We start from the raw sequence: 20,713 nt of genomic DNA on the forward strand, positions 1-20,713 counted from the left end.
GAAGGTGATTCCTTATTTGAAGAAGTCAATTAGATAGAGCCCCAGTTATGCATAATCCCCGCCATTTATCACCCATATTTACTGATTGCATTAACACAGGCTAGAAGGTGATTCCTGATTTGAAGAAGTCAATTAGATAGAGCCCCAGTTATGCATAATCCCCGCCCCATTTATCACCCATATTTACTGATTGCATTAACACAGGCTAGAAGGTGATTCCTTATTTGAAGAAGTCAATTAGATAGAGCCCCAGTTATGCATAATCCCCGCCATTTATCACCCATATTTACTGATTGCATTAACACAGGCTAGAAGGTGATTCCTTATTTGAAGAAGTCAATTAGATAGAGCCCCAGTTATGCATAATCCCCGCCATTTATCACCCATATTTACTGATTGCATTAACACAGGCTAGAAGGTGATTCCTGATTTGAAGAAGTCAATTAGATAGAGCCCCAGTTATGCATAATCCCCGCCATTTATCACCCATATTTACTGATTGCATTAACACAGGCTAGAAGGTGATTCCTTATTTGAAGAAGTCAATTAGATAGAGCCCCAGTTATGCATAATCCCCGCCATTTATCACCCATATTTACTGATTTCATTAACAAAGGCTAGAAGGTGATTCCTTATTTGAAGAAGTCAATTAGATAGAGCCCCAGTTATGCATAATCCCCGCCATTTATCACCCATATTTACTGATTGCATTAACACAGGCTAGAAGGTGATTCCTGATTTGAAGAAGTCAATTAGATAGAGCCCCAGTTATGCATAATCCCCGCCATTTATCACCCATATTTACTGATTGCATTAACACAGGCTAGAAGGTGATTCCTGATTTGAAGAAGTCAATTAGATAGAGCCCCAGTTATGCATAATCCCCGCCATTTATCACCCATATTTACTGATTGCATTAACACAGGCTAGAAGGTGATTCCTGATTTGAAGAAGTCAATTAGATAGAGCCCCAGTTATGCATAATCCCGCCATTTATCACCCATATTTACTGATTGCATTAAAGGGGGTAACCCTATTGGTTTTGGATATGGATTGTCTTTAAAATTACATAATAATATCAAATATCTCCCCTTTATGCTGCTTTGTGAAAAAAGCGAGAGCATTTTCAGCGTAAATGTGAATAAATAGCCAAATTTGCAATCCAATACCTTGTATACGTGAATTGCATTCTGGGTAGGCATGCAACAACAACAATTCCCGTTCAGTATGACTAATGCTGACATGCTGCAATGCCCGGCCCGTATTGAACGGAAAATATTTGTTTTTTGGTTTTTTCGCACCGTTTCAGAAAAAAAGGAAACAAAATATATTTCCCCTTGCAATATGTACATTTCAAATGAATATAAAAAGTTTGGGTTAAAAATGGAGAGGAAAAACCTTCCGATACCGGGTTTTGAACCGGGTACCTCTTGGGTAAAAGAACGGCGCTTAGCCAATTGAGCTATTTCACCAACTGAAATAATCAAGGAATTGTTTTAATTATATACGGCGGACCGTCTCCTCAGCACTTAGCGTAGTTCGCTTTTTTCGCTTCCCATGATCCCGAGTAATTTTTATTGTTTACAAACTGGTATACCTGTAAAACCGCTGTGATTCATGATTTCTCCGAAATACATCGACTTGGAGCGTCAAATTTCAGGATAGTAATGAGAAAAATAGTATCTATTATGTGATACCAAAACCTCATCAACAATGAAAAAAAATCGGGGATGATGCTGTCGATCGGGTTACGGACCTTTAACACAGGCTAGAAGGTGATTCCTTATTTGAAGAAGTCAATTAGATAGAGCCCCAGTTATGCATAATCCCGCCATTTATCACCCATATTTACTGATTGCATTAACACAGGCTAGAAGGTGATTCCTTATTTGAAGAAGTCAATTAGATAGAGCCCCAGTTATGCATAATCCCCGCCATTTATCACCCATATTTACTGATTGCATTAACACAGGCTAGAAGGTGATTCCTTATTTGAAGAAGTCAATTAGATAGAGCCCCAGTTATGCATAATCCCCGCCATTTATCACCCATATTTACTGATTGCATTAACACAGGCTAGAAGGTGATTCCTGATTTGAAGAAGTCAATTAGATAGAGCCCCAGTTATGCATAATCCCCGCCATTTATCACCCATATTTACTGATTGCATTAACACAGGCTAGAAGGTGATTCCTGATTTGAAGAAGTCAATTAGATAGAGCCCCAGTTATGCATAATCCCCGCCATTTATCACCCATATTTACTGATTGCATTAACACAGGCTAGAAGGTGATTCCTTATTTGAAGAAGTCAATTAGATAGAGCCCCAGTTATGCATAATCCCCGCCATTTATCACCCATATTTACTGATTGCATTAACACAGGCTAGAAGGTGATTCCTGATTTGAAGAAGTCAATTAGATAGAGGCTCAGTTATGCATAATCCCCGCCATTTATCACCCATATTTACTGATTGCATTAACACAGGCTAGAAGGTGATTCCTTATTTGAAGAAGTCAATTAGATAGAGCCCCAGTTATGCATAATCCCCGCCATTTATCACCCATATTTACTGATTGCATTAACACAGGCTAGAAGGTGATTCCTGATTTGAAGAAGTCAATTAGATAGAGCCCCAGTTATGCATAATCCCCGCCATTTATCACCCATATTTACTGATTGCATTAACACAGGCTAGAAGGTGATTCCTGATTTGAAGAAGTCAATTAGATAGATCCCCGCCATTTATCACCCATATTTACTGATTGCATTAACACAGGCTAGAAGGTGATTCCTTATTTGAAGAAGTCAATTAGATAGAGCCCCAGTTATGCATAATCCCCGCCATTTATCACCCATATTTACTGATTGCATTAACACAGGCTAGAAGGTGATTCCTGATTTGAAGAAGTCAATTAGATAGAGCCCCAGTTATGCATAATCCCGCCATTTATCACCCATATTTACTGATTGCATTAACACAGGCTAGAAGGTGATTCCTTATTTGAAGAAGTCAATTAGATAGAGCCCCAGTTATGCATAATCCCCGCCATTTATCACCCATATTTACTGATTTCATTAACAAAGGCTAGAAGGTGATTCCTTATTTGAAGAAGTCAATTAGATAGAGCCCCAGTTATGCATAATCCCGCCATTTATCACCCATATTTACTGATTGCATTAACACAGGCTAGAAGGTGATTCCTGATTTGAAGAAGTCAATTAGATAGAGCCCCAGTTATGCATAATCCCGCCATTTATCACCCATATTTACTGATTGCATTAACACAGGCTAGAAGGTGATTCCTTATTTGAAGAAGTCAATTAGATAGAGCCCCAGTTATGCATAATCCCCGCCATTTATCACCCATATTTACTGATTGCATTAACACAGGCTAGAAGGTGATTCCTTATTTGAAGAAGTCAATTAGATAGAGCCCCAGTTATGCATAATCCCCGCCATTTATCACCCATATTTACTGATTGCATTAACACAGGCTAGAAGGTGATTCCTTATTTGAAGAAGTCAATTAGATAGAGCCCCAGTTATGCATAATCCCCGCCATTTATCACCCATATTTACTGATTGCATTAACACAGGCTAGAAGGTGATTCCTGATTTGAAGAAGTCAATTAGATAGAGCCCCAGTTATGCATAATCCCGCCATTTATCACCCATATTTACTGATTGCATTAACACAGGCTAGAAGGTGATTCCTGATTTGAAGAAGTCAATTAGATAGAGCCCCAGTTATGCATAATCCCCGCCATTTATCACCCATATTTACTGATTGCATTAACACAGGCTAGAAGGTGATTCCTGATTTGAAGAAGTCAATTAGATAGAGCCTCAGTTATGCATAATCCCGCCATTTATCACCCATATTTACTGATTGCATTAACACAGGCTAGAAGGTGATTCCTGATTTGAAGAAGTCAATTAGATAGAGCCCCAGTTATGCATAATCCCCGCCATTTATCACCCATATTTACTGATTGCATTAACACAGGCTAGAAGGTGATTCCTGATTTGAAGAAGTCAATTAGATAGAGCCCCAGTTATGCATAATCCCGCCATTTATCACCCATATTTACTGATTGCATTAACACAGGCTAGAAGGTGATTCCTTATTTGAAGAAGTCAATTAGATAGAGCCCCAGTTATGCATAATCCCCGCCATTTATCACCCATATTTACTGATTGCATTAACACAGGCTAGAAGGTGATTCCTTATTTGAAGAAGTCAATTAGATAGAGCCCCAGTTATGCATAATCCCGCCATTTATCACCCATATTTACTGATTGCATTAACAAAGGCTAGAAGGTGATTCCTTATTTGAAGAAGTCAATTAGATAGAGCCCCAGTTATGCATAATCCCCGCCATTTATCACCCATATTTACTGATTGCATTAACACAGGCTAGAAGGTGATTCCTGATTTGAAGAAGTCAATTAGATAGAGCCCCAGTTATGCATAATCCCGCCATTTATCACCCATATTTACTGATTGCATTAACACAGGCTAGAAGGTGATTCCTTATTTGAAGAAGTCAATTAGATAGAGCCCCAGTTATGCATAATCCCCGCCATTTATCACCCATATTTACTGATTGCATTAACACAGGCTAGAAGGTGATTCCTTATTTGAAGAAGCCAATTAGATAGAGCCCCAGTTATGCATAATCCCCGCCATTTATCACCCATATTTACTGATTGCATTAACACAGGCTAGAAGGTGATTCCTGATTTGAAGAAGTCAATTAGATAGAGCCCCAGTTATGCATAATCCCGCCATTTATCACCCATATTTACTGATTGCATTAACACAGGCTAGAAGGTGATTCCTGATTTGAAGAAGTCAATTAGATAGAGCCCCAGTTATGCATAATCCCCGCCATTTATCACCCATATTTACTGATTGCATTAACACAGGCTAGAAGGTGATTCCTTATTTGAAGAAGTCAATTAGATAGAGCCCCAGTTATGCATAATCCCCGCCATTTATCACCCATATTTACTGATTGCATTAACACAGGCTAGAAGGTGATTCCTTATTTGAAGAAGTCAATTAGATAGAGCCCCAGTTATGCATAATCCCCGCCATTTATCACCCATATTTACTGATTGCATTAACACAGGCTAGAAGGTGATTCCTGATTTGAAGAAGTCAATTAGATAGAGCCCCAGTTATGCATAATCCCCGCCATTTATCACCCATATTTACTGATTGCATTAACACAGGCTAGAAGGTGATTCCTTATTTGAAGAAGTCAATTAGATAGAGCCCCAGTTATGCATAATCCCCGCCATTTATCACCCATATTTACTGATTGCATTAACACAGGCTAGAAGGTGATTCCTTATTTGAAGAAGTCAATTAGATAGAGCCCCAGTTATGCATAATCCCCGCCATTTATGACCCATATTTACTGATTGCATTAACACAGGCTAGAAGGTGATTCCTGATTTGAAGAAGTCAATTAGATAGAGCCCCAGTTATGCATAATCCCCGGCATTTATCACCCATATTTACTGATTGCATTAACACAGGCTAGAAGGTGATTCCTTATTTGAAGAAGTCAATTAGATAGAGCCCCAGTTATGCATAATCCCCGCCATTTATCACCCATATTTACTGATTTCATTAACAAAGGCTAGAAGGTGATTCCTTATTTGAAGAAGTCAATTAGATAGAGCCCCAGTTATGCATAATCCCCGATTTATCACCCATATTTACTGATTGCATTAACACAGGCTAGAAGGTGATTCCTGATTTGAAGAAGTCAATTAGATAGAGCCCCAGTTATGCATAATCCCCGCCATTTATCACCCATATTTACTGATTGCATTAACACAGGCTAGAAGGTGATTCCTGATTTGAAGAAGTCAATTAGATAGAGCCCCAGTTATGCATAATCCCGCCATTTATCACCCATATTTACTGATTGCATTAACACAGGCTAGAAGGTGATTCCTGATTTGAAGAAGTCAATTAGATAGAGCCCCAGTTATGCATAATCCCGCCATTTATCACCCATATTTACTGATTGCATTAAAGGGGGTAACCCTATTGGTTTTGGATATGGATTGTCTTTAAAATTACATAATAATATCAAATATCTCCCCTTTATGCTGCTTTGTGAAAAAAAGCGAGAGCATTTTCAGCGTAAATGTGAATAAATAGCCAAATTTGCAATCCAATACCTTGTATACGTGAATTGCATTCTGGGTAGGCATGCAACAACAACAATTCCCGTTCAGTATGACGAATGCTGACATGCTGCAATGCCGGCCCGTATTGAACGGAAAATATTTGTTTTTTGGTTTTTCGTACCGTTTCAGAAAAAAAGGAAACAAAATATATTTCCCTTGCAATATGTACATTTCAAATGAATATAAAAAGTTTGGGTTAAAATGGAGAGGAAAAACCTTCCGATACCGGGTTTTGAACCGGGTACCTCTTGGGTAAAAGAACGGCGCGCTAGCCAATTGAGCTATTTCACCAACTGAAATAATCAAGGAATTGTTTTAATTATATACGGCGGACCGTCTCCTCAGCACTTAGCGTGGTTCGCTTTTTTCTATTCCCATGATCCGAAGTAATTTTTATTGTTTACAAACTGGTATACCTGTAAAAACCGCTGTGATTCATGATTTCTCCGGAAATACATCGACTTGGAGCGTCAAATTTCAGGATAGTAATGAGAAAAATAGTATCTATTATGTGATACCAAAACCTCATCAACAATGAAAAAAAATCGGGGATGATGCTGTCGATCGGGTTACGGACCTTTAACACAGGCTAGAAGGTGATTCCTTATTTGAAGAAGTCAATTAGATAGAGCCCCAGTTATGCATAATCCCCGCCATTTATCACCCATATTTACTGATTGCATTAACACAGGCTAGAAGGTGATTCCTTATTTGAAGAAGTCAATTAGATAGAGCCCCAGTTATGCATAATCCCCGCATTTATCACCCATATTTACTGATTGCATTAACACAGGCTAGAAGGTGATTCCTTATTTGAAGAAGTCAATTAGATAGAGCCCCAGTTATGCATAATCCCCGCCATTTATCACCCATATTTACTGATTGCATTAACACAGGCTAGAAGGTGATTCCTGATTTGAAGAAGTCAATTAGATAGAGCCCCAGTTATGCATAATCCCCGCAATTTATCACCCATATTTACTGATTGCATTAACACAGGCTAGAAGGTGATTCCTGATTTGAAGAAGTCAATTAGATAGAGCCCCAGTTATGCATAATCCCGCCATTTATCACCCATATTTACTGATTGCATTAACACAGGCTAGAAGGTGATTCCTTATTTGAAGAAGTCAATTAGATAGAGCCCCAGTTATGCATAATCCCCGCCATTTATCACCCATATTTACTGATTGCATTAACACAGGCTAGAAGGTGATTCCTGATTTGAAGAAGTCAATTAGATAGAGGCTCAGTTATGCATAATCACCGCCATTTATCACCCATATTTACTGATTGCATTAACACAGGCTAGAAGGTGATTCCTTATTTGAAGAAGTCAATTAGATAGAGCCCCAGTTATGCATAATCCCCGCCATTTATCACCCATATTTACTGATTGCATTAACACAGGCTAGAAGGTGATTCCTGATTTGAAGAAGTCAATTAGATAGAGCCCCAGTTATGCATAATCCCGCCATTTATCACCCATATTTACTGATTGCATTAACACAGGCTAGAAGGTGATTCCTGATTTGAAGAAGTCAATTAGATAGAGCCCCAGTTATGCATAATCCCCGCCATTTATCACCCATATTTACTGATTGCATTAACACAGGCTAGAAGGTGATTCCTGATTTGAAGAAGTCAATTAGATAGAGCCCCAGTTATGCATAATCCCCGCCATTTATCACCCATATTTACTGATTGCATTAACACAGGCTAGAAGGTGATTCCTTATTTGAAGAAGTCAATTAGATAGAGCCCCAGTTATGCATAATCCCGCCATTTATCACCCATATTTACTGATTGCATTAACACAGGCTAGAAGGTGATTCCTTATTTGAAGAAGTCAATTAGATAGAGCCCCAGTTATGCATAATCCCCGACATTTATCACCCATATTTACTGATTGCATTAACAAAGGCTAGAAGGTGATTCCTTATTTGAAGAAGTCAATTAGATAGAGCCCCAGTTATGCATAATCCCCGCCATTTATCACCCATATTTACTGATTGCATTAACACAGGCTAGAAGGTGATTCCTGATTTGAAGAAGTCAATTAGATAGAGCCCCAGTTATGCATAATCCCCGCCATTTATCACCCATATTTACTGATTGCATTAACACAGGCTAGAAGGTGATTCCTTATTTGAAGAAGTCAATTAGATAGAGCCCCAGTTATGCATAATCCCCGCCATTTATCACCCATATTTACTGATTGCATTAACACAGGCTAGAAGGTGATTCCTTATTTGAAGAAGCCAATTAGATAGAGCCCCAGTTATGCATAATCCCCGCCATTTATCACCCATATTTACTGATTGCATTAACACAGGCTAGAAGGTGATTCCTGATTTGAAGAAGTCAATTAGATAGAGCCCCAGTTATGCATAATCCCCGCCATTTATCACCCATATTTACTGATTGCATTAACACAGGCTAGAAGGTGATTCCTGATTTGAAGAAGTCAATTAGATAGAGCCCCAGTTATGCATAATCCCGGCATTTATCACCCATATTTACTGATTGCATTAACACAGGCTAGAAGGTGATTCCTTATTTGAAGAAGTCAATTAGATAGAGCCCCAGTTATGCATAATCCCGCCATTTATCACCCATATTTACTGATTGCATTAACACAGGCTAGAAGGTGATTCCTTATTTGAAGAAGTCAATTAGATAGAGCCCCAGTTATGCATCGATTTATCACCCATATTTACTGATTGCATTAACACAGGCTAGAAGGTGATTCCTGATTTGAAGAAGTCAATTAGATAGAGCCCCAGTTATGCATAATCCCCGCCATTTATCACCCATATTTACTGATTGCATTAACACAGGCTAGAAGGTGATTCCTTATTTGAAGAAGTCAATTAGATAGAGCCCCAGTTATGCATAATCCCCGCCATTTATCACCCATATTTACTGATTGCATTAACACAGGCTAGAAGGTGATTCCTTATTTGAAGAAGTCAATTAGATAGAGCCCCAGTTATGCATAATCCCCGCCATTTATCACCCATATTTACTGATTGCATTAACACAGGCTAGAAGGTGATTCCTGATTTGAAGAAGTCAATTAGATAGAGCCCCAGTTATGCATAATCCCCGTCATTTATCACCCATATTTACTGATTGCATTAACACAGGCTAGAAGGTGATTCCTTATTTGAAGAAGTCAATTAGATAGAGCCCCAGTTATGCATAATCCCGCCATTTATCACCCATATTTACTGATTTCATTAACAAAGGCTAGAAGGTGATTCCTTATTTGAAGAAGTCAATTAGATAGAGCCCCAGTTATGCATAATCCCCGCCATTTATCACCCATATTTACTGATTGCATTAACACAGGCTAGAAGGTGATTCCTGATTTGAAGAAGTCAATTAGATAGAGCCCCAGTTATGCATAATCCCCGCCATTTATCACCCATATTTACTGATTGCATTAACACAGGCTAGAAGGTGATTCCTGATTTGAAGAAGTCAATTAGATAGAGCCCCAGTTATGCATAATCCCCGCCATTTATCACCCATATTTACTGATTGCATTAACACAGGCTAGAAGGTGATTCCTGATTTGAAGAAGTCAATTAGATAGAGCCCCAGTTATGCATAATCCCCGCCATTTATCACCCATATTTACTGATTGCATTAAAGGGGGTAACCCTATTGGTTTTGGATATGGATTGTCTTTAAAATTACATAATAATATCAAATATCTCCCCCCTTTATGCTGCTTTTTGAAAAAACGAGAGCATTTTCAGCGTAAATGTGAATAAATAGCCAAATTTGCAATCCAATACCTTGTATACGTGAATTGCATTCTGGGTAGGCATGCAACAACAACAATTCCCGTTCAGATGACGAATGCTGACATGCTGCAATGCCGGCCCGTATTGAACGGAAAATATTTGTTTTTTGGTTTTTCGTGCCGTTTCAGAAAAAAGGAAACAAAATATATTTCCCCTTGCAATATGTACATTTCAAATGAATATAAAAAGTTTGGGTTAAAAATGGAGAGGAAAAAACCTTCCGATACGGGTTTTGAACCGGGTACCTCTTGGGTAAAAGAACGGTAGCTAATAATTGAGCTATTTCACCAACTGAAATAATCAAGGAATTGTTTTAATTATATACGGCGGACCGTCTCCTCAGCACTTAGCGGAGTTCGCTTTTTTCTCTTCCCATGATCCAAAGTAATTTTTATTGTTTACAAACTGGTATACCTGTAAAACCGCTGTGATTCATGATTTCTCCGAAATACATCGACTTGGAGCGTCAAATTTCAGGATAGTAATGAGAAAAATAGTATCTATTATGTGATACCAAAACCTCATCAACAATGAAAAAAATCGGGGATGATGCTGTCGATCGGGTTACGGACCTTTAACACAGGCTAGAAGGTGATTCCTTATTTGAAGAAGTCAATTAGATAGAGCCCCAGTTATGCATAATCCCCGCCATTTATCACCCATATTTACTGATTGCATTAACACAGGCTAGAAGGTGATTCCTTATTTGAAGAAGTCAATTAGATAGAGCCCCAGTTATGCATAATCCCGCCATTTATCACCCATATTTACTGATTGCATTAACACAGGCTAGAAGGTGATTCCTTATTTGAAGAAGTCAATTAGATAGAGCCCCAGTTATGCATAATCCCCGCCATTTATCACCCATATTTACTGATTGCATTAACACAGGCTAGAAGGTGATTCCTGATTTGAAGAAGTCAATTAGATAGAGCCCCAGTTATGCATAATCCCCGCCATTTATCACCCATATTTACTGATTGCATTAACACAGGCTAGAAGGTGATTCCTGATTTGAAGAAGTCAATTAGATAGAGCCCCAGTTATGCATAATCCCCGCCATTTATCACCCATATTTACTGATTGCATTAACACAGGCTAGAAGGTGATTCCTTATTTGAAGAAGTCAATTAGATAGAGCCCCAGTTATGCATAATCCCCGCCATTTATCACCCATATTTACTGATTGCATTAACACAGGCTAGAAGGTGATTCCTGATTTGAAGAAGTCAATTAGATAGAGGCTCAGTTATGCATAATCCCCGCCATTTATCACCCATATTTACTGATTGCATTAACACAGGCTAGAAGGTGATTCCTTATTTGAAGAAGTCAATTAGATAGAGCCCCAGTTATGCATAATCCCCGCCATTTATCACCCATATTTACTGATTGCATTAACACAGGCTAGAAGGTGATTCCTGATTTGAAGAAGTCAATTAGATAGAGCCCCAGTTATGCATAATCCCCGCCATTTATCACCCATATTTACTGATTGCATTAACACAGGCTAGAAGGTGATTCCTGATTTGAAGAAGTCAATTAGATAGAGCCCCAGTTATGCATAATCCCGCCATTTATCACCCATATTTACTGATTGCATTAACACAGGCTAGAAGGTGATTCCTTATTTGAAGAAGTCAATTAGATAGAGCCCCAGTTATGCATAATCCCCGCTATTTATCACCCATATTTACTGATTGCATTAACACAGGCTAGAAGGTGATTCCTGATTTGAAGAAGTCAATTAGATAGAGCCCCAGTTATGCATAATCCCGCCATTTATCACCCATATTTACTGATTGCATTAACACAGGCTAGAAGGTGATTCCTTATTTGAAGAAGTCAATTAGATAGAGCCCCAGTTATGCATAATCCCCGCCATTTATCACCCATATTTACTGATTTCATTAACAAAGGCTAGAAGGTGATTCCTTATTTGAAGAAGTCAATTAGATAGAGCCCCAGTTATGCATAATCCCCGCCATTTATCACCCATATTTACTGATTGCATTAACACAGGCTAGAAGGTGATTCCTGATTTGAAGAAGTCAATTAGATAGAGCCCCAGTTATGCATAATCCCGCCATTTATCACCCATATTTACTGATTGCATTAACACAGGCTAGAAGGTGATTCCTTATTTGAAGAAGTCAATTAGATAGAGCCCCAGTTATGCATAATCCCCGCCATTTATCACCCATATTTACTGATTGCATTAACACAGGCTAGAAGGTGATTCCTTATTTGAAGAAGTCAATTAGATAGAGCCCCAGTTATGCATAATCCCCGCCATTTATCACCCATATTTACTGATTGCATTAACACAGGCTAGAAGGTGATTCCTTATTTGAAGAAGTCAATTAGATAGAGCCCCAGTTATGCATAATCCCCGCCATTTATCACCCATATTTACTGATTGCATTAACACAGGCTAGAAGGTGATTCCTGATTTGAAGAAGTCAATTAGATAGAGCCCCAGTTATGCATAATCCCCGCCAGTTATCACCCATATTTACTGATTGCATTAACACAGGCTAGAAGGTGATTCCTGATTTGAAGAAGTCAATTAGATAGAGCCCCAGTTATGCATAATCCCCGCCATTTATCACCCATATTTACTGATTGCATTAACACAGGCTAGAAGGTGATTCCTGATTTGAAGAAGTCAATTAGATAGAGCCTCAGTTATGCATAATCCCCGCCATTTATCACCCATATTTACTGATTGCATTAACACAGGCTAGAAGGTGATTCCTGATTTGAAGAAGTCAATTAGATAGAGCCCCAGTTATGCATAATCCCCGCCATTTATCACCCATATTTACTGATTGCATTAACACAGGCTAGAAGGTGATTCCTGATTTGAAGAAGTCAATTAGATAGAGCCCCAGTTATGCATAAATCCCCGCCATTTATCACCCATATTTACTGATTGCATTAACACAGGCTAGAAGGTGATTCCTTATTTGAAGAAGTCAATTAGATAGAGCCCCAGTTATGCATAATCCCCGCCATTTATCACCCATATTTACTGATTGCATTAACACAGGCTAGAAGGTGATTCCTGATTTGAAGAAGTCAATTAGATAGAGCCCCAGTTATGCATAATCCCCGCCATTTATCACCCATATTTACTGATTGCATTAACACAGGCTAGAAGGTGATTCCTTATTTGAAGAAGTCAATTAGATAGAGCCCCAGTTATGCATAATCCCCGTCATTTATCACCCATATTTACTGATTGCATTAACACAGGCTAGAAGGTGATTCCTGATTTGAAGAAGTCAATTAGATAGAGGCTCAGTTATGCATAATCCCGCCATTTATCACCCATATTTACTGATTGCATTAACACAGGCTAGAAGGTGATTCCTTATTTGAAGAAGTCAATTAGATAGAGCCCCAGTTATGCATAATCCCTGCCATTTATCACCCATATTTACTGATTGCATTAACACAGGCTAGAAGGTGATTCCTTATTTGAAGAAGTCAATTAGATAGAGCCCCAGTTATGCATAATCCCCGCCATTTATCACCCATATTTACTGATTGCATTAACACAGGCTAGAAGGTGATTCCTGATTTGAAGAAGTCAATTAGATAGAGCCCCAGTTATGCATAATCCCCGCCATTTATCACCCATATTTACTGATTGCATTAACACAGGCTAGAAGGTGATTCCTTATTTGAAGAAGTCAATTAGATAGAGCCCCAGTTATGCATAATCCCCGCCGTTTATCACCCATATTTACTGATTGCATTAACACAGGCTAGAAGGTGATTCCTGATTTGAAGAAGTCAATTAGATAGAGCCCCAGTTATGCATAATCCCCGCCATTTATCACCCATATTTACTGATTGCATTAACACAGGCTAGAAGGTGATTCCTTATTTGAAGAAGTCAATTAGATAGAGCCCCAGTTATGCATAATCCCTGCCATTTATCACCCATATTTACTGATTGCATTAACACAGGCTAGAAGGTGATTCCTGATTTGAAGAAGTCAATTAGATAGAGCCCCAGTTATGCATAATCCCCGCCATTTATCACCCATATTTACTGATTGCATTAACACAGGCTAGAAGGTGATTCCTTATTTGAAGAAGTCAATTAGATAGAGCCCCAGTTATGCATAATCCCGCCATTTATCACCCATATTTACTGATTGCATTAACACAGGCTAGAAGGTGATTCCTGATTTGAAGAAGTCAATTAGATAGAGCCCCAGTTATGCATAATCCCCGCCATTTATCACCCATATTTACTGATTGCATTAACACAGGCTAGAAGGTGATTCCTGATTTGAAGAAGTCAATTAGATAGAGCCCCAGTTATGCATAATCCCCGCCATTTATCACCCATATTTACTGATTGCATTAACAAAGGCTAGAAGGTGATTCCTTATTTGAAGAAGTCAATTAGATAGAGCCCCAGTTATGCATAATCCCCGCCATTTATCACCCATATTTACTGATTGCATTAACACAGGCTAGAAGGTGATTCCTTATTTGAAGAAGTCAATTAGATAGAGCCCCAGTTATGCATAATCCCCGCCATTTATCACCCATATTTACTGATTGCATTAACACAGGCTAGAAGGTGATTCCTTATTTGAAGAAGTCAATTAGATAGAGCCCCAGTTATGCATAATCCCCGCCATTTATCACCCATATTTACTGATTGCATTAACACAGGCTAGAAGGTGATTCCTTATTTGAAGAAGTCAATTAGATAGAGCCCCAGTTATGCATAATCCCCGCCATTTATCACCCATATTTACTGATTGCATTAACACAGGCTAGAAGGTGATTCCTGATTTGAAGAAGTCAATTAAACTGCTCCAAAAAAGAAACTTACCAGGTAAGAAATTTGTCTGTCAAATTCAAACGACAAATTGTGTTACACTAAATGGGATATGAGTGGAAGCAGTGTTAATTTACGCTAATTTTGACACCTCATTTGTTGCAAACGGATGAGTATTTTTGAAGTTATGCTTATTTAAACGAACCTATCCACTGGAATGAAAGTTGCACTCATACCACTTGAGATGGTTGGCAGTATACAGGTGTAATCAGTGCTCTCCTCTTCTTCTTTGCATGACTAACTTTCCTATTGCTTCTTATTGTGTGAATTCATTGGGGCGGACCTGCAACTTTCAAATTTGATAGTAGGCTTGTTCAAATGAGCATAACTTCAAAAGTTTTGATCTGTTTACGACAAATGAGGTGTCAAACTCGGCGTAAATGTACACCGCTTCCACTCATATGCTATTCAGTATAATACGATTTGTCGTTTGAACTTGACAGACGAATTTCTTACCTGGTAAGTTACTTTTTGGGACCAGTTTAGATAGAGCCCCAGTTATGCATAATCCCCGCCATTTATCACCCATATTTACTGATTGCATTAACACAGGCTAGAAGGTGATTCCTTATTTGAAGAAGTCAATGAGAAGTACCCCGATCACCTGCCTCTCCATGTGGCTCAAATGAACACCAAGGAATCCAATAAGGTGAGGAATTCCAAGAAGGTGGGTTCACAATCCTTTTGTTTTCAGTTTGTGGAGGTGATGGCGACATTAACGCATCATATTGTTAAATACAATGAAGGGTATTTAGTAAATTTCAGAAAAACGGTTAATGAAACAAGGGATTGCTGTGGTCAAACCGTTAATCATTGCATCATATTGTTGCAGCATGTATTTCAGAGTTTTTGAATTTACTAAATGACCCTCGTGTTACCTGGATTCTATAATAACCCATATCTTATCCATCAACACATGTAGCTACATTTATAGTTCTACCATTTTTCACCCTGTTGCAGTGACGTCAGTGTGCATATCATTGGGCGCAGCCTGAAATCGCTTGCGTTCCCTCAAAGTGCTGATGTGCACACACGCTTAAAGATGCCACATAGATTCGCGAGCAAAACAGCTGCTTCAATGCGTTGACGTCACTGCCACATCATGGTGGAAAATGGTGTACATACTATGTGTTTTGCCATTTGCCAGCAAAGTGGTTGTGTAATTTCTTGATAAATGGATCGCACACCTTTTGGAATGATAGTAAATGGGTCAGTCCATATGATATCAAGGAGGTCCCCACCTGACCCCCTCAGATTTGCTTTATATTTTAGTCATATGTTGTACCTGTAAAAATATTAAAACCTGCAAATTTGAGGTCTGTAGCTCTTACGGATTTTCTGTGGCAGCCATTTAAAGTTGGAGTATGGGGTCTAAATTTGGACTCAAAAGTTGCCCTTTAAATAAATGTCATCTTTGGGAGTCTGTGACTTCTTTACAAAAAGAGAGAGAGGTCTGAAACCTTGTATACACACTAACTGCATGCCCAATTTGTCAAAAAGTAAAAAAAAAATCTGTAATTGCGTGTTGTGTCACGGGGTCATTAAATATGCAAGAAAAAATTTAATGTTTTGTAAACTGGCAAGTTTAGCCCACCTAAATTCACATTTGTTGTCAGATTAATTATTTTTGGTTGTCACTGATGCTAAATATAGGTTAAATATAATACATATCCAAAAAATTGAGGTCACAACTCATTTACATTTCAACAGCGCCTCACGAAGATGAAATTTATTGCAAATTCAACATTTTCAGGGGTCCAAAGTCGATGTGGTCCACCTTCAAAATTTATAAAACATTTTTTTTATATGACTACTAGTCTTAAATTACAACTTTGCAAAGTCCCAGTAATTGTCTAGGTTGACTTCATATAAAACGACAAGCCCAAAGTTGACCATTTTCTTATGATTGCATGTACTGCAAATGTGCCGAATTTGGAAGACTATAAAGTCAAATTGGCCCCAACATTGAAAATAAACTGGAAATTAAAGTAAATAGGGCCAATAACTATGCATCTAGTCATTTGTTTTTAATATTGTGGCCATTTTGACTTTTAAACCCTCCGAATTCGGCACCTTTGCAGTACATACAATCATAAGAAAATGGTCAACTTTGGGCTTGTCGCTTTATATGAAGTCCACCTATAAAATTACTGGGATTGAGCAAAGTTGTACTTTAAGACTAGTAGTCATATAAAAGTGATGTTTTATGAATTTTGAAGGTTGACCACATTGACTTTGGGCCCCATGAAAATGTTGAATTTGACTATAAAGTCAAATTGGCCCCAACATTGAAAATAAACTGGAAATTAAAGTAAATAGGGCCAATAACTATGCATCTAGTCATTTGTTTTTAATATTGTGGCCATTTTGACTTTTAAACCCTCCGAATTCGGCACCTTTGCAGTACATACAATCATAAGAAAATGGTCAACTTTGGGCTTGTCGTTTTATATGAAGTCCACCTATAAAATTACTGGGATTGAGCAAAGTTGTACTTTAAGACTAGTAGTCATATAAAAGTGATGTTTTATGAATTTTGAAGGTTGACCACATTGACTTTGGGCCCCATGAAAATGTTGAATTTGCAACTTAAATTTCATCTTTGCGAGGGCGCTGTTCGAAATGTAAATAAATTGTCACCTCTATGTCTTATATATGCATTGTATCTGTCCTATATATCGCATCAGTGACAACAAAAAACAATTATTCTGACAAAAATGTAAATTTAGGGGGGCTAAACTTGCCAGTATACAAAACATTTTTTTTGCATATTTAATTTAATTTTTTACTTTTTGACAAATTGGGCATGCAATAATAGTGTGTATACAATGTTTCAGACCTCTCTCTCTTTTTATAATAGGAAGGTACAGGCTCCCAAAGATGAAATTTATTCAAAGGGCAACTTTTGGGTCCAAAGTTATATTCCCCTACTCAAACTTTAAATGGCTGCCACAGAAAATCTGTATATTGAAAATAAAATGGGAATAAAAGTAAATAGGGCCAATAACTACGCATCTAATCATTTATTTTCAATATTGTGGCCAATTTGACTTTTAAGCCTTCCAAATTCGGCACATTTGCAGTACATGCAATCATAAGAAAATGGTCAACTTTGGGCTTGTCGTTTTATATGAAGTCAACCTAGACAATTACTGGGACTTTGCAAAGTTGGAATTTAAGACTAGTAGTCATATAAAAAAATTTTTTTATAAATTTTGAAGGTGGACCACATCGACTTTGGATCCCCTGAAAATGTTGAATTTGCAATAAATTTCATCTTCTTGAGGGCGCTGTTCGAAATGTAAATGAGTTGTGACCTCAATTTTTTGGATATGTATTGTATTTGACCTATATTTAGCATCAGTGACAACAAAAAATAATTAATATGACAAAAAAATGTGAATTTTGGGGGGCTAAACTTGCCAGTTTACAAAACATTACATTTTTTCTTGCATATTTAATGACCCCGTGACACAACGCGCAATTACAGAATTTTTTTTTTTTACTTTTTGACAAATTGGGCATACAGTTAGTGTGTATACAAGGTTTCAGACCTCTCTCTCTTTTTGTAAAGAAGTCACAGACTCCCAAAGATGACATTTATTTAAAGGGCAACTTTTGAGTCCAAATTTAGACCCCCATACTCCAACTTTAAATGGCTGCCACAGAAAATCCGTAAGAGCTACAGACCTCAAATTTGCAGGTTTTAATATTTTTACAGGTACAACATATGACTAAAATATAAAGCAAATCTGAGGGGGTCAGGTGGGGACCTCCTTGATATCATATGGACTGACCCAAATGTGGTAGACTTCGTGGTTATCAATATCATTTTGATTGTGGTTCAATACTCAAAGGTGTTAACCAGTAAGTGACATAGCGATAATCAGATTACATTAACACTTCACTTGCGAAGGGAGACACAATGATGTGGATGTTTTTATCATACCATGCTTCATTCCCAAGTTGTATATTTAGTGGTAGTTACAATAAACCATTTCACCATCATAATATCAATGTTGAGTCCAGTCTTCCCAGCAACCAGTAATATTATGAGAACTTATCCTCACATGTAATAGTCGGTAATGAAGTTCAGCGTAGGTACCGGTACCCAGAGGTACCCGGTACCCATCACCCTCTCCGTGGTATCCCTAACTCCATCCCTAGAAACCCTATAAGTCCTTCCCCTGAAACCCATAACCCATTTCTGGAACCACTCGGTACACTTAATTGACCCTGTTCTCAATACCCAGTTTTTGGCTCCTGCAGTGCCATAAAAGCTTGGCCGAAGTTTTGTCAGCGTTATCTCCTAGATTTCAGTTATTAATGATTAAATATGCTTGCTCGACGTAAAAAAAAGAAGAATTGGTTGTTCACTGGTTGTTTCTTACCCGGGGGTTCATAACTTCACTTTCATTGGGCAATTCATACACCCCCTATGTAAGACATAACCTTAATCTTCCACACAGGGAGTGTGAATTTTAATTGGGGTTACCTAAATTGGTTATTCCATTTGAAATCTACACCTCCTGTGTGGAAGATTAAGGTCATGTCTTCCATAGAGGGTATAATTGTGTATGGATTTTAACTGGAAGAGCCAATTTGCATAATAACATGATTATCGTCATTAATCTTTACACATTGTACTAGCCTCTATTTTTTACCAGTATATTATTTATAGACATACTGGTCCAAAATGATGCACACATCATGCAAAAATTCAAGTATCTTTAGGACTTTTCTCCCTTAACAGTAGTTACTGGTTGGCTTGAAGCACTGCCATGTGTACATGACTCAATACTGTGATCAGCGGAATACGTACCTATGTCACTACCAAACTTGAGGTGAAAGCAAAGTATACAAACACTGCTGATCTTGTCATAGACTTCTGCGTAGTCCACTTGCCACTCTAGCTATTACATTTAAGCATAAAACTCTGATTTTGTACTAATTTGTGTACAATTGATAGATTTTCAGATCTGATCTTTTCAGTCAGCATACTCCCTCTGTTTGTTATCTTCTCAAGTGGACTACTTGTAACTTACTTACTTTGGATTGCAGTTAACATGGGCGTCTGTGGAAATATTGTTGAATTTCTGGCCTAATCAAATTGGCCATAAATGTAATGCATCTTTAAATTTATCTAGATTGTGATTATGATCGCCCAGATCTTGTTATTGTTTAAAATCCTCCGATAATGTGTCATTACCATTAGGCCCTTCGCACTTGATTATTAGTTTCCTGTTAAAGATTTTGAAAAAGGGACGAGGTGACTTTTAATTACTAATTATCTTTTATTTTCTTTAATTAGTTTGAACTATTACAAGCAACTATTGACTCGTTTTGACTAGGGCGGGCATTTAATTATTTCACAACAATATTTGTTTTTATAAATAAATGAAGGTGGAGTTGTACTCTTTGTTCATTCATCGTTATTGTTGATATTATTAAAGTCAGAAAATGGCAAGTAGAAGTTGTTGAAAGTTATTTTAAAGGAGAAAATTAGAAATAAAAATAAAATAACTAATTATTTTAAGATTTTCAATTTTGGACGCGGGCGGTAAACAGGAAACTAATAATCAAGTGCGAAGGGCCTTAACTGCATTGTACAGGACTATCTGTGGAATTTGCTGCACCTTGTGTTGGCGCTAAAGTTAAACTCTCACTTGGTGCATGGACGTATGTCTAGCGCATCTTGTACTTCCATGCTTAGTGCTTGCGGTTAAAGTGGATCGATAAACAAGTATGATTGACAATGTGTGTTAAAGACAAAAGTCCCGGGACAAAATCCTGCTCAAAATCCAAAGTACATAGTCG

The 20,713-nt window shown here is 37.9% G+C and overlaps 1 protein-coding gene across 3 annotated transcripts in view; it reads left to right on the forward strand.

Annotated features, from left to right (window-relative positions):
• Positions 1-20,713, forward strand: part of LOC140155434 (tripeptidyl-peptidase 2-like) — a 100,295-nt gene that overhangs the window by 68,047 nt on the left and 11,535 nt on the right. For 2 of the 3 annotated variants that reach the window (XM_072178283.1, XM_072178285.1), the window contains one exon: positions 15,449-15,563. In XM_072178283.1, the coding sequence (XP_072034384.1) occupies positions 15,449-15,563 (115 nt within the window). The remainder of the gene's footprint in view (positions 1-15,448; positions 15,564-20,713) is intronic. The other variant, XM_072178284.1, reaches the window with a different exon arrangement.

The sequence above is a fragment of the Amphiura filiformis genome, chromosome 6 (assembly GCF_039555335.1).
Source record: "Amphiura filiformis chromosome 6, Afil_fr2py, whole genome shotgun sequence".
NCBI lineage: Eukaryota > Metazoa > Echinodermata > Ophiuroidea > Amphilepidida > Amphiuridae > Amphiura > Amphiura filiformis.